Source organism: Platichthys flesus, chromosome 2 (genome assembly GCF_949316205.1).
Source record: "Platichthys flesus chromosome 2, fPlaFle2.1, whole genome shotgun sequence".
Classification (NCBI taxonomy): Eukaryota; Metazoa; Chordata; class Actinopteri; order Pleuronectiformes; family Pleuronectidae; genus Platichthys; species Platichthys flesus.
In genome coordinates this window covers 10,609,162-10,621,845 of record NC_084946.1, presented here as the reverse complement: position 1 = coordinate 10,621,845, position 12,684 = coordinate 10,609,162, and the positions used below count along the sequence as shown (strand labels likewise).

At 44.1% G+C, this 12,684-nt stretch overlaps 1 protein-coding gene across 1 annotated transcript in view; it reads left to right on the top strand.

The window, feature by feature from the left end:
* Positions 1-6,599: 6,599 nt before the first annotated feature.
* celf4 (CUGBP, Elav-like family member 4) overlaps positions 6,600-12,684 on the top strand; it is an 85,360-nt gene continuing 79,275 nt past the window's right edge. The window contains exon 1 of the mRNA XM_062398046.1: positions 6,600-7,290. Coding sequence (XP_062254030.1) covers positions 7,008-7,290 — 283 coding nt within the window. The 5' untranslated portion in view covers positions 6,600-7,007. The remainder of the gene's footprint in view (positions 7,291-12,684) is intronic.

Genomic DNA, 12,684 nt, shown 5'->3' with positions numbered 1-12,684 from the left:
GTAAACACGACTCCATCTGAAGGCAGCATTCAATCTGTTACGAGTGAAGAGAAAAAGATAATATGGAAACACAGTCTAGTAAGTGAGGTTTAATATATATGTAATGAACATTTGACCAAATTAGTAAATAACTTCTCTTATGTTAACATAATTATATTTATTCTAAACTTTTACTTCCTACTCTATTACACATATTCTCTGTGTACACAGACATTTATATAAAACAGTACTGTAGTTTGTGTACTCTATTCTTTCAGAGTTTGCTACCTTGCGATTCTACAGTTACGTCATTTTTACATGGCTTTAGATATAACTGTGTATGTATTGCATAATAAATCCCCATTCTGAACCTAGTTAGAACCTGTAAAGCATTGATTTATTTATCCATGTTTAAACTTGCACATCATAGACAGAGCAGAACACCTTTTTCTGTTTACAAACAAAACAGACTAAAGTGAGAAATCTAATGTAAGGCAGATTGAGTTGAGGTGAAGGTAACAAACCCGCTTACTAATGATGAGAAATACTATAGAGAAAGGAAATATGATATAAATACAGTGAATGGCTTTAGCTTAAGAAAACACTGTCCATGAATAACTTAATAAAATAATGAATAATTTTCAAACGAAGAAATATTATAACTCTCAAAACACTACTGTACAGTTTGTATACTGCTTTTAAAGTGTTGCCAGGTAAATCAGTGGAGGATTTTAATAACTATCTTGTTGCCTTTTCGGGGGCAAACCAGCCTCAAGTATTTATCTTATCCACAAACCAGACTCTGCAGCATTGTTTCAGCTGTGTGTGTGTGTGTGTGTGTGTGGTTGTGTGTGTGTGTGTCTGTGTGTCTGTGTGCGTGTTAAAAAATCGAAGTTAATAGAGTTTCTTGGTCACCTTATTAAAGACAGGCTTATATTTGCTTTTGCATTTTGTTATTTTTCACTTTTCTGACAACCATCATAAGTGAATTTCAAAAATCTGAAATAGTATATACACATACACATGAATGAGCACATGCACACAGTGGCCTCACACTCACACAGTCACACACTTCCCCACATGCAGCGACAAAAGAACTACACCTCATCCTTACTCCAGACACTTTTTGCCCTAGGGTATACCAGAGAACCAGGTGTTATCGTGCTCCCCTGTGAGTCCCACTTTTCTCCTCCGAGCAATTAATGACACAGTGGAGCCAGAAACTCTGGCCCCAAAATGGCTGCAAATCTGGGATGGAGGTGTCACATCCCCCTGACAACCAGGTCAAGCCCTCAGAGTATCATCAGTCTGCACCAACAAAGCCAGAGGTCAGAGTTCACCTCACCTCGTAACCTCTTAGTGGAATTGATCTATTGTAGTGGAAATAGGATTTTGGGCCTGCATAATTCAGACAGCAGCCAAACGCAGAAGACATTTTGTGTCTTGAATGATGACTAGATGACTCAGAACATCAGACACGACTGTGTGGTTTTACAGCCACTAAGGAGCTTCAACAGAATTAGGTTGATTCTCTGTTCCTGCTGGTTGTTTCGGAGTCTGAAAGCGTGTGTGTAGGTGCGGATCCACTTTCCTATTCATTCGAATAGGAATGTGGTCTTAGACTTTTGGACTGGACGTGTGATGTTGTCACAAAGCCGGTGTTTGTCCAGAGGCTTGTGTTTGCAGGGCAGGGAGTCAGTCAAGGAGAGGGGCTGTCAGCATGGCTGTGCAGCTGGCATTCAGCACGAGCAGGGACGCCCACCCATGTCAAATGTCACAGCACTAATCTCTTTCCAATGCAGCCCAGGTATAACCGCAGGGGCGAGAGACAGACACACCTCATTGCTCCACAGAATGAGATTCCCGGGAGGCTCCGCAATTCACAAATCAACAGGCTTTATTTGAATCAAATCCGTAGCATCTTGTCAGTATTGTTTTGTGCGCAGCTGTGTGCTCATTTTAGGAATTTTAGGCAGCAGATGCAATGCAGCAATTTTCTAATTCTTATTTTCCCCCAATTCTTTTGCATTCCCTCTGGTCACTGGAGTGTGATGCCTTGCATGATTATACACTGTGTTCGATGTGGGCTACAATACTTTATGGACCTATATGCCAATTTTTACAAGCATATATTTTTCTATACTATCATCTCTGTGTATTAAAATAACGAACAAATGCTTCAAGACATGTATAGTCCACTGATCTGCTGGAAGGATATTTTACAAATAATTTGCTTGGTTATAATGCGATAGTGAATGCATTTGTGGCTTTGTTTGTTTTTGCCCAGGGAGATAATATGCTGCTTCTCATCCCCGCGTCAACTAACTTCCACTGTATGACTGTTCATTCCACACATGACCCAATAAAATACATTTCTCCTCAGGATATTAAGAAATATTCCATCTCCCAATTACAGGCTATGATTGTATGAGTCTGCATATTTGTTTGTCCCTCCTTGATAATGCCTACATAAACAAATCATTTTACATGTAAACTTGAGGGTTTTGCATTGAATGAATATGATAATTCCACACATAATATATAAAATCATTATGTCACCCTGATACTATATACATCAAGAATGCTGTGTGCTTTCTATAAGACCTTACACACACATTTGAAATGACTGCTATGCTTTTTTCTTGGTACATCCCCTCCAATATCTTACAAATTGGTGCTAATCAGGTGAAAGGGAACCTTCCTGCCTTCCTTGTCCCTCTAAACATTCCGAGAATGGATTCATGCTCCTGCCATTTCTTCAGTCATTTACGCTCTTCCCCTTAAATTACTGGGAGGTGATATACAGCCTGTGTGTCCCAGGGCTACAGGAGATTTAGAACTTTGTCCCACATGAAGGAGAGGTGAGAAAAGACATTACTATGCAGAATAGGTACTATTAAAAGGAGCTTTATATGGTACCCCATGCAGATTATCAATCTATTTGTGTAACTTGGCTACCCGGAATTTCATTTCCCCTTTTCATTTATATGCCTTACTGCGGCCGTTTACATCACTGAAACTGAAAATTGAAGCCATGATGAGCAGGGGAGCAATATTTCAAGGGCAAAATAGACCTCCTCTGCTGTGTGATTGCAAAAGGTTCATTGAGGGCGGGGCAGGTGGCGGTGGGTGGCTGAAGTGACCTATTTGTTTAGGGTCTCAGTAGAATATTTTGAGTGAAGCATGGTATCCACATCAGGTCATTTACACTTTGTTCATAGAGCCTTTTTATAGACCCTAAGCTGTGTTAAGTGTTCTTGGAAATTCATGCAGGCTCCTTGCTTTTTAAAGGAGCACTTCTTGTCAGTGTTGCTTTGAATTTAATTCAGCACCATGGACAGAGGCTTACATTTGTTACCATTGCTGTATGTTAGCTTCAGCACCAAGGACAGAGGCACATCTCCCTCAGTGTTTCTCTGAATAAAAGCCCTTTGCTGCTGTCTTATAATTTCAATCTAATATGGCTGCAATATTAATAAAAACCCAATTTATTTCACAAAGGAGCTTTGGAATATGAATATCATTTAGCTATTGAGATAATAAATCATTTTATCGCATCACACATATTTTGGGGGTTTCATTTATTGAGTTTAAAGAAGGAGAGAGTAAATATGAAAATTATAAGACAGACCAGATGCTATGAGTATTGCCCCCAGCAGTGCTGTGGGCGCAAATGATTGTCTACAGCCACACTTGTCATATCTGAGTAGCCAAACGGATTGAAATAAGTACCATTTGGGGAGCGAGGAGACACCCTGTTACAAGTCCTGCTCGTTAATTGCATGTTATTATTATTATTATGATTATCAGTCTGATGTGCCCAGTCATCTCACTTCGGGGCAACAGTAAAAACATTTCACAGTGGCTCACAGGTAGGTTGCGGGACTAGAGAGACTGTTAGGGGACCATCATGGCGCCATACCTTACATAATCATCGCGGCATTACCCATTGAACATAATTACTATGATTTGTGCCCTCCCATTTCACCCTTGTATTAAAAAATATTGCCGGAGGTAAGTCAGGCGTGAGCGAGGGCAAAGGCTGTTGTGGTGAATGAAGTGTGGCCCCGGGGAAAAGCTTGGAGAGCAGAGCACGGTGTCATGCCAAAGAAAGCCACGTCCCCCCACCACCAACACTACCCCTCCATCTCCACCCTCAACCCGCTGGGGCCCGGTCATGCCGTGAGAACAGGATGACACTACCGGGCCATTTAGCTGGCGGAAGAGCAGTGAGAGGTGAGAGAGGCACTGTGTGTGTCGCTTTGGTTATTTAATGGTTGGCTAATGTCTAGGCGGAGGGGGGAGTGCCTTGTAGCCAAAAATGGAAAAACAAATAGGTCAACATTATGAGCCTTGGATGTCGCTGCTGTACTGCGAGGCCTAGGGTGCATGATTAAACTGAATACACTGGAGCATAACTGGAGTGGCATTACCATTTCATTTTGCTCATCACACGAGTATAGTTCAATGTCTCATGACTCATGTTCCCTACAATTTACACTTTGGTATGATATGAATGTAAAATATATCATCACGCCTGCCTTCACTTTAGCAAAAACCAAATACTCTGCATGGTCTTACACGTGGTTGTGTGTGTGTGTGTGTGTGTGTGTGTGTGTTTGTGTGTGTTCCAAACATATTGACCTTATATATATATATATATGTAATTCAATATATGGACGGTGTGTGTGTGTGTGTGTGTGTGTGTGTGTGTGTGTGTGTGTGTGTGTGTGTGTGTGTGTGTGTGTGTGTGTGTGAAATTGGGGCAACATGTTGCCCTATACCTGAAAGTATTATACTACTCTGAATAATGTTTCCAATACTATTGGCAAGGACTGCCCAGTCTATCTAATTGATTCAATTTCCATAGGCTGATTTTGCTGTACTGCTACAAAAGCATTCATCAAAATGAGTAGGATATCAGCCATATCATTATTTACAAATAACAGTGACCCAAGGTCCTTGGGGACTTGAGATAAACAACATGAACTGCCTCCCGAATGAATACACCAGAATAGCCAATGAGCTTCTACAAGGCCACAATGGTGTTCAGATGAGTATGAAATTAATTGGATGTATTTCATATCCAAAAACAGTTCCTGCCATTATAAATTGTATCCACTTTGTCGGTGAATGTTCAGACCTAACCTCACTCCGTCCTCACCCTCTTCAGGTCACTCTATTCGGAGCTGTGTAACCTCACAGATGATGGTTGGTACAGACTCCTGTTTGTAGCTATGGGAGTCCGATGGTGATCATTGCCATAAAATAAAGATCACTCTGCCCTTGGCTGTGATGCTAAAATGTGATGTCTTGAATCTATGAAAGAGGAAAGTTCTTTCTTTTTCTCTTGTAAAATTCTTACAAGGGATTATCCATATTATATCGATATCAATGTAAATCAGTCACAGACCAAAACATCCTTTTAATTTATGTATGAAGTGTTATCATTACTAAGATTTTCACTGGCACCTCTCTAATTGATTTTGAAACTGGTTTTTGCCTATAGGCCTACAGTAAGCTCAACATTATTCCAATGGGAACTGGGTACATATTGGCTGTCCTTCCAAATTTAATTTGTTTCCGCTTTGCATTCTATAGTTGAGCCGAGTTTTCAATTCAAAATATAGATAAGATAGACATGTATTTTTTATGTTGTGTTTTTCCCCTCCTTATGTATTTTTGACAACTAAAGAAAGAGAATATAGGGCCCATCGACATACCTAAATACGGATCTCTGTGTAAGCTTCCAATTTGTCACTCGATTATTTCTCTCGTGATTCTTTTTCTTCCCTTCCATGTGCCCCCTCTGTACGCCACTCGGCGGTGCTCACAGACTTCCCCTTTCTGGAAATCAAATCATCTAATCCATATGCCTTTTTAGAAAAGGCAGAGGAAACTGATAATTCGTCGCCCTCACAGTTGTAAAATAAAAGTCTGTCTTTGCTTTGTACACAAACGAGCGGCCGGAGAACGTCAGAGGAAAACCTCCGTCAGTGTGTTCGTCCTGTGGGACTGCATTTCAGCACCACGGAGCTGTCCACCTTCCTGGAGCGGAGCGACTCGCTGCTGCTGAGGAGGAGGAGGACGAGGATGAGGATGAAGAGGCTAAAAGATAACAAGAACTGTGATTTAAGCACAAAATCAAACCTGACAGCGGCAGACATCGTTTTCAACCTCATCCATATCAGCAGCGAATATTTATTTTTGCACGATTCTCAACATGCAGGCGTAAATTATCATTGCACCGTTTTACAGCTTATTGCAATAGGAGCATGTGTGTTTCATTTAAAAACTGATGCATTCTTGACTACGTGAAGGTGCAGCTTTTCGCTCCGAGTGAGAGCACAAAGGACCGTATTCGCTATATTTCTCTATTTATAGACCCCTCGCCCCTCGCTGGAATGTACCACTGTGTCCTCGCATAAGAAAGAGGGGGGAAGAGAAAACGCTAGGTCCGACATATGCCGAGTTTACAGCGGGACCCTCCCCTCAAACCTCCCCGCCGCTCTGCCGGAGACTGAACCGGTCCTGTCCGTTTAAACCGAGAAGACACCCATACCGACTCCTCAATGCAAAAAAAAATAAAAGGGTGCCAAGAAGCTGGGACGAGGGAACGTGGGTGTAAATAGACAGTGAACGCTCTTGGTCTCTCTCTCTCCCTCTCTCTCTATCTCTCTCTCCCTCCCCCTTCTCCATCTCTTTCTCTCTGTCTCTCTTTTATGAAATCAATGAACGAGTTATTAGGTAGGACATAAATATAAGGAATCAAAGCCTCCACCGGGACCCACGGCACCGCGTCCTCGCCAAACGCTTACATGTGTTTTCACATCAATGTAAATATTGGCTTTGATAGGACGAGAGCGGAATCAGCTCTGGCACGACTTGGTCTCGGAACCAAATTTTGACCAAGACTTGCACCAGCTTCTTTTTTTTCTCTCAGCGTAAAAAAAGAAACGATTCTCCACCATCACGATCTGCTGCCGCCGCTGTTGTGCTTCCATCCCAACTCACTGGCCGGTCCGAAGATGGCAACTTTAACCAACGGGCAGGTGGACGTCTCGCTGCACGGTGTCGGAGTCGGTGTGGTCTCCGCCAACACGAACGGGCTCGTGAACGGATTAAGCCACAGCCACAGCCCGGCGGGCTGTCCGGCCACCATCCCCATGAAGGACCACGATGCCATCAAACTCTTCATCGGTCAGATCCCCCGCAACCTGGACGAGAAGGACCTGCGGCCCCTCTTCGAGGAGTTCGGCAAGATCTACGAGCTCACCGTGCTCAAGGACCGATTCACGGGCATGCACAAAGGTGGGTTGTGTTCATGCATGAGAGACAAGTGTGGCTCGACTTTAGTTTTTTTTTCACACATTGGTGAGAGTGTAAATCCCGAGTCACGCGTGATTCGATGGGCACCTTCCAACTGCACATTTGTTTGCAGTTTTCTGTAGCGCGGATGCCAGGAGGACTTTACGCACGGTGTGTTGTCAGCATTGATGGCACCAGAATTATTTATTTTTCTGAGACATGTCATTGGCTTTGAAATTCAGTGCTTTATCCTCTGGAGCTCAGATAACCAAGCATGAGTGTCACGAGTCGGTAGTCACGACGGCATGAATTCATGTGGGGCGATATTAGGAGGAGCGATGTTCCTATTTGGGGGCTGCGTGCGCGGGAGTGTTCACACGCCTGGTCCAGCGGCTGTAAACGTGTTTTCATTCACTGCGCCGCTAAATCCAGACCATTAACCTCACGTTTTCACGTTGCGATAGCGGGGAGGCTGTGTTTGATTGCCCGCAGCACAGTGCACTCTGTTGCCCGTAACTCTCTCAGGGAGCGTGTGTGTGTGTGCGAGGGTGTCGGGGGAGTGGGTTCGCGCGTGCACGTGTGTACGCACATGTGTAACACAGAAGGGAGTAAGCCTATGAATGAATATACTGTACTTTAACACCCTTTAATGGTTTTCAGTTGTTGGTGATCAAATTTATTCCTCCATGAAAATTGGAAATTGAAAATAAACCACAGAGGCTTAATCATTTTTAATTTCTTCTCCTTTACAGCCGTGCACAGTTCAACACATGGGTTTATGTGTATAACTTTCCCCGTGACTGACACGGGGCTGAGCTCTTTGTTACACTAGCGGTGCCGGTGAATTATCACTAACTTTGGAGTGACAATGTTGCACGGCCTCTTGCTGTTAATATTAACGACCGGCCTTGCACTTTTGGTGCAACGGGGCACGATGGTGCCTTAATAATTTTATTTTCTACTCCGAAGGGTCGTTCTCTGCAAATCACCACCTAATGAGAGGTCACTAATTGATCTGCTGTACCTGCAGGACATCTCCCCGGGGAGCAAAGTACTACATTAAGAATGAGTGATCACATTTTGGGCTCTCCACCCGGACCACCACCATCTCTCTCTCTCTCTCTCTCTCTCTCTCTCTCTCTCTCTCTCTCTCCCCTCTCTCTCTCTCTCTCTCTCTCTCTCTCTCTCTCTCTCCCCCCTCTCTCTCTCTCCCCCTCTCTCTCTCTCTCTCTCTTTCCCCCTGCCCGTGTAAACAATGCGTAACATGCCCCATGTGTCAGGACATGATTATGATATACAAATACATCCAGAGGGTGGAGACTGTCTGCAGGCACGGGGCGAACCAAAGAGGGGAGGAAGGGTAAGGGTTTGGGGTTGGGGGGGTTATCTCTTATTAATAGCCCAGCTGTAGTAGCGACTCCCCGTTGGACGGTTAATCACCAGTGGGCCCCCGAACTATAGGCATGGCTCGCCAGCCGATTCTAAGAACTGTCTCCTCACCGCGATATACAGCCCTGCTTCCCGGCCTGGGCCCCTGCTTTCATTAGCAAGCCCCCGCTGCGCTCATATTTTAACTAGCTGCAGGCACTAGCTACTCGCCGGCTCACCAGCTCACTGGCTCACAGCAAGCTGTTTGAAGGCCGCGCTCCCTCCGCAGACTCCTCACGCCTTCCCGAGGTTTCCGTAGATGATTCCCAAATTAGCAGTAAAAGACAACATGTCCCACAAATAACAGGCAAAGTGACTGACTGTGTGCACCGCCGCCCCACTGGTTTTATTGAAGAAGACACAGCATAGTGTGTGGAGCAGGTGGAGTGTTTTTATCGCAGAGAGGGTTTGAAACAAAAGTAAACACACTTAAAAACAAATATAGGAATATTTGAAAGAAAAATCATTTGTTATCTTGATACTTTTAATATCGTCTTTTTTTTCTCTTTGAATTTCCTGCCATTTCAATCCATCTTTAATATGGATGACACTATTTTGCTCAAACAGTTACTTGAGTACTTGCACCCACACTGACTCAATGCCTTTCCAGTGATGGCTGTGGGAGTACAAAGCCTCAGCTTGAACCAGAGATTGTGGATGCCATTTCCTTTGCACATTTGTTCTACCTGAGCTTTTTTCAAATTGCACATTCGTGGTAACTGTCGTCGCTAACAATGTAATGCCTTATCTGGGGGATACTGTTGAGTTCATTTAACTTTACGCAAAGAGACGGAGCACTTTTGCAAAGAAGAAGGCATGGTTTTCAGCTTGATAATACAGAGCTGTTTTTTTCTCAGCGGCTGGTAATAAAAGGCCCCCGTCCTGTTCTGCTGTACATCAACAAGAGTAAAGAAACAGCCTTTGCTATGGTAATGCTATGCCTCTGAAGAAAGAGACGCCTATTATAGCCATTGTCAGCCGTGCCTGTGATACTATTGCCATAACCCTCCTCATAATGACTCCATGTATCACTAGTAATCTAGTCTTTAGGATTCTGTCCCCTTGGAATGGAGGGGTGGAAGGGGGGCGGGGAGGAGGGGAGCACGGGACGGGGGTCTGTGGAGGCTGGGAGCGGGCGAGGGGACACCAGTGCAGGCCTACATTCTCCCAATGATTTTATTTCTCTCCCCTCTGCGACCGAGCCATGCTAATAGAGGCCATTTATAATGGTCACCGGCTGCTGCCGCCGCTGCCGCCGTGCACAACAGGGCTGAGAGGCATGGCTGTAGCACAAAGAGCCAGCCCTTTCTCTTTCTCCTCTCTTTGGCGATGCAGCATGGGAGGTGGGGATCTATTCAAGAGGAGACTGTGTAGATATGACTTCTAGCACTATTCATCAGCCAGATTTCATGTAATAATCACTGGGGGCAATTGAGCTGCGACGATAAGGGGAAGACATGTAATAAAGGAAGGTGTTACCTATTGTTTACGGCTGTCACATCTTCAGGCAGTGTTGTGTTCCTCCGCAGACCCCTATTGTCTTCATCACGCTGTGTCACCAACTTTGCTTTATTACTATTATTTTATTTGGTGTTAATTTAATATGATTAATGCATTTGTCCTTGCCCAGATTAAAGTCATTAGCAGCTCTCACCATAGAGGGTTGTTCAAAGTCAAAGCAGGTGTTTAAACTTAATGCAGATTTGTGCCAAATAGTCCATATTGACCCGACAAGTGTCGTAGACAAAATGTAACAGGACTTTAGTTCAGGTCAGCGATTTTCCGTTGATCTTCCAATGGGTACCACCAGCCAATAGGAAAACGATGAGTGGTAATGAGTGATACTACTAAGCCATTTTATATTTTCATATCAATACTTGAGAAAATGATTATACTGTCATATAAGTTTTAATATGTTTGAAAACAAACAAGTGGAAACATTGTAATGACCAATAGTAATCTTGTTTAAATTTACCCGTACTGCAGATGGTTTATGCTACAGATGGCGGCTATAATCTGTGCAGGTCATAAAGGGAGTTATGTTCCCACTGAACTCCTGCGCTTTTTGATATTTCAGCTCTTTTAGCTGATTATGTCAGGGGAAGAAGAAGGTTCAGATCTGATCGTTGAGCTTAGCGTGTTCGGTGAGGCCAGGAAGTCATGAGGCCAAAAACATGAAAAACTCCCGCTGTGTTTCATTTCAGGCAATTAGATGTTACAGGTTGCTATCTGAAATCTGCGAAAAAGAGAAAAGGATAAAACCAAATCTGGCTTTGAACAAGGACAGAAAAGAGGAGGGTGTGTTTTTCTTGTGTGTTTTTTTTCCATCCTGCAGGTCTGCGTTAATGCAGCATGCGTTCCGGCCGAAAAATTTCACTCCAGTTGCATCATCCTCACCGTGGGATCCTTCCCCCTCCTCCTCTCACATTTGGTTTGGGATGAGTGTGTGTGTGTGTGTGTGTGTGTGTGTGTGTGTGTGTGTGTGTGTGTGTGTGCGTGTGTGTGTGTGTGCGTGTGCGAGCTTGTGTGTGTGTGCGAGCCTGTCTGTGTGTGTGCATCAATGAATGTGCGTGTGTGTGTGTGTTTGTGTGTGTGTGTGTGCATCTATGAATGAGCGTGTCTGTGTGTTTGGGTTTATGTACTCCTCCTCTCCTCCCTGGCCCAGAATCCTCCACTCTGCTCAGCTCAGCTCAGAATGCACGCTCAGGCCCCACATTGTGCCCCGTTTCTATGAAGACACATCACAATAGATTCTGAGTGTTTTGTCAGGGAGAAAGGCAACATGTGTCAGAGAGGAGGTCACTTCTTGAAAGTACACTTCACGGGCGCCGCGCCGCACCCTTGTCCTGGCAGAGCCCAGAACTGCCAAGCAACAAGAGGGAAACAAGAGGCGGAGCCAGAGCAGGGAGTACAGTGAGCCTAATTTGTCAGGAGGACCGTTGTCAAGGCAGCGCTGCTTCTGTTGTCCATTATTATTGGAGGGGACTGTCAGATGGGGGCCGGGCTGATGGCCGCGCAGGGAGCCAGTTAGTCACAGTGAGAGATGACCGCCCAAAGCCAAAGGACGGAGTGCTCCTAGAACTCGTGCGAGGATTAGCATGCTAACAGCAGTCAGGATAGCTGGAGTCCTGTGGCTCCTGTGACCTCGGCGGTCCTCTCATTAAAACCACTGGCCTTTACATAGAGAGAGTGAGATAATGTAAAGGGATGGATGTACCGACCCATTCATCTTATCTCACTTCCTACAGACTGACTGAAACTGGCTCTCATTCAGCAAGCTCCCAGAAACTGGTGCAAAAGTTTTGGTCGCACAATGAAAAGAGTAAACGCACATTTAAGTTGCCAAACCACCATACATTGACAGTGGCTGTCCACTTTCAGAACAGCTCTGGTTCAACAAATACAGTTCTCATTCATTTTCTCCATTGACTTATGAAAAGAGTTTTAAGCCTGGAACCTGGCCGACCAGCCACGAGATTAATCTTGACCATAAAACGTTTGATTCAGATCAAAAAAATATTGAAAAACATAAAAAAGGCAAAGGTACAAGACAATGTTTATTCATTCTAAGAGTAAAGGAACTATGCATCCTATAAACCATTTCGAAGGATCCCTTCTCCGAGTGCTTCTTTTAGAATTTAACCTAGTTTTTTCAAGTCTTGCTATATTTTGTTGTTTGTAACTTGTATGAGGGCATCCAGCATTTCCTAGTGTATAGTAAAGTAACCCAGTGCAGTAACACTTAACGATAAGATCGTAGCCCACATGATTTTTGCTGTTGTGGTAATTTCCATGGATGGTTACCACATTATGGGTGATAATCAGAATCTCCATTCGGACATTCATTTTTACTTCTGTAACCAAGCTGTTGAGCTCTGTTGATTTAACTTGAAAAAGCACAGTGGCATGGCCGTGTACAAATTTTCATTTGCCATTAACTGCCCAGAAATCTTTTGTTTCATCAGCAGA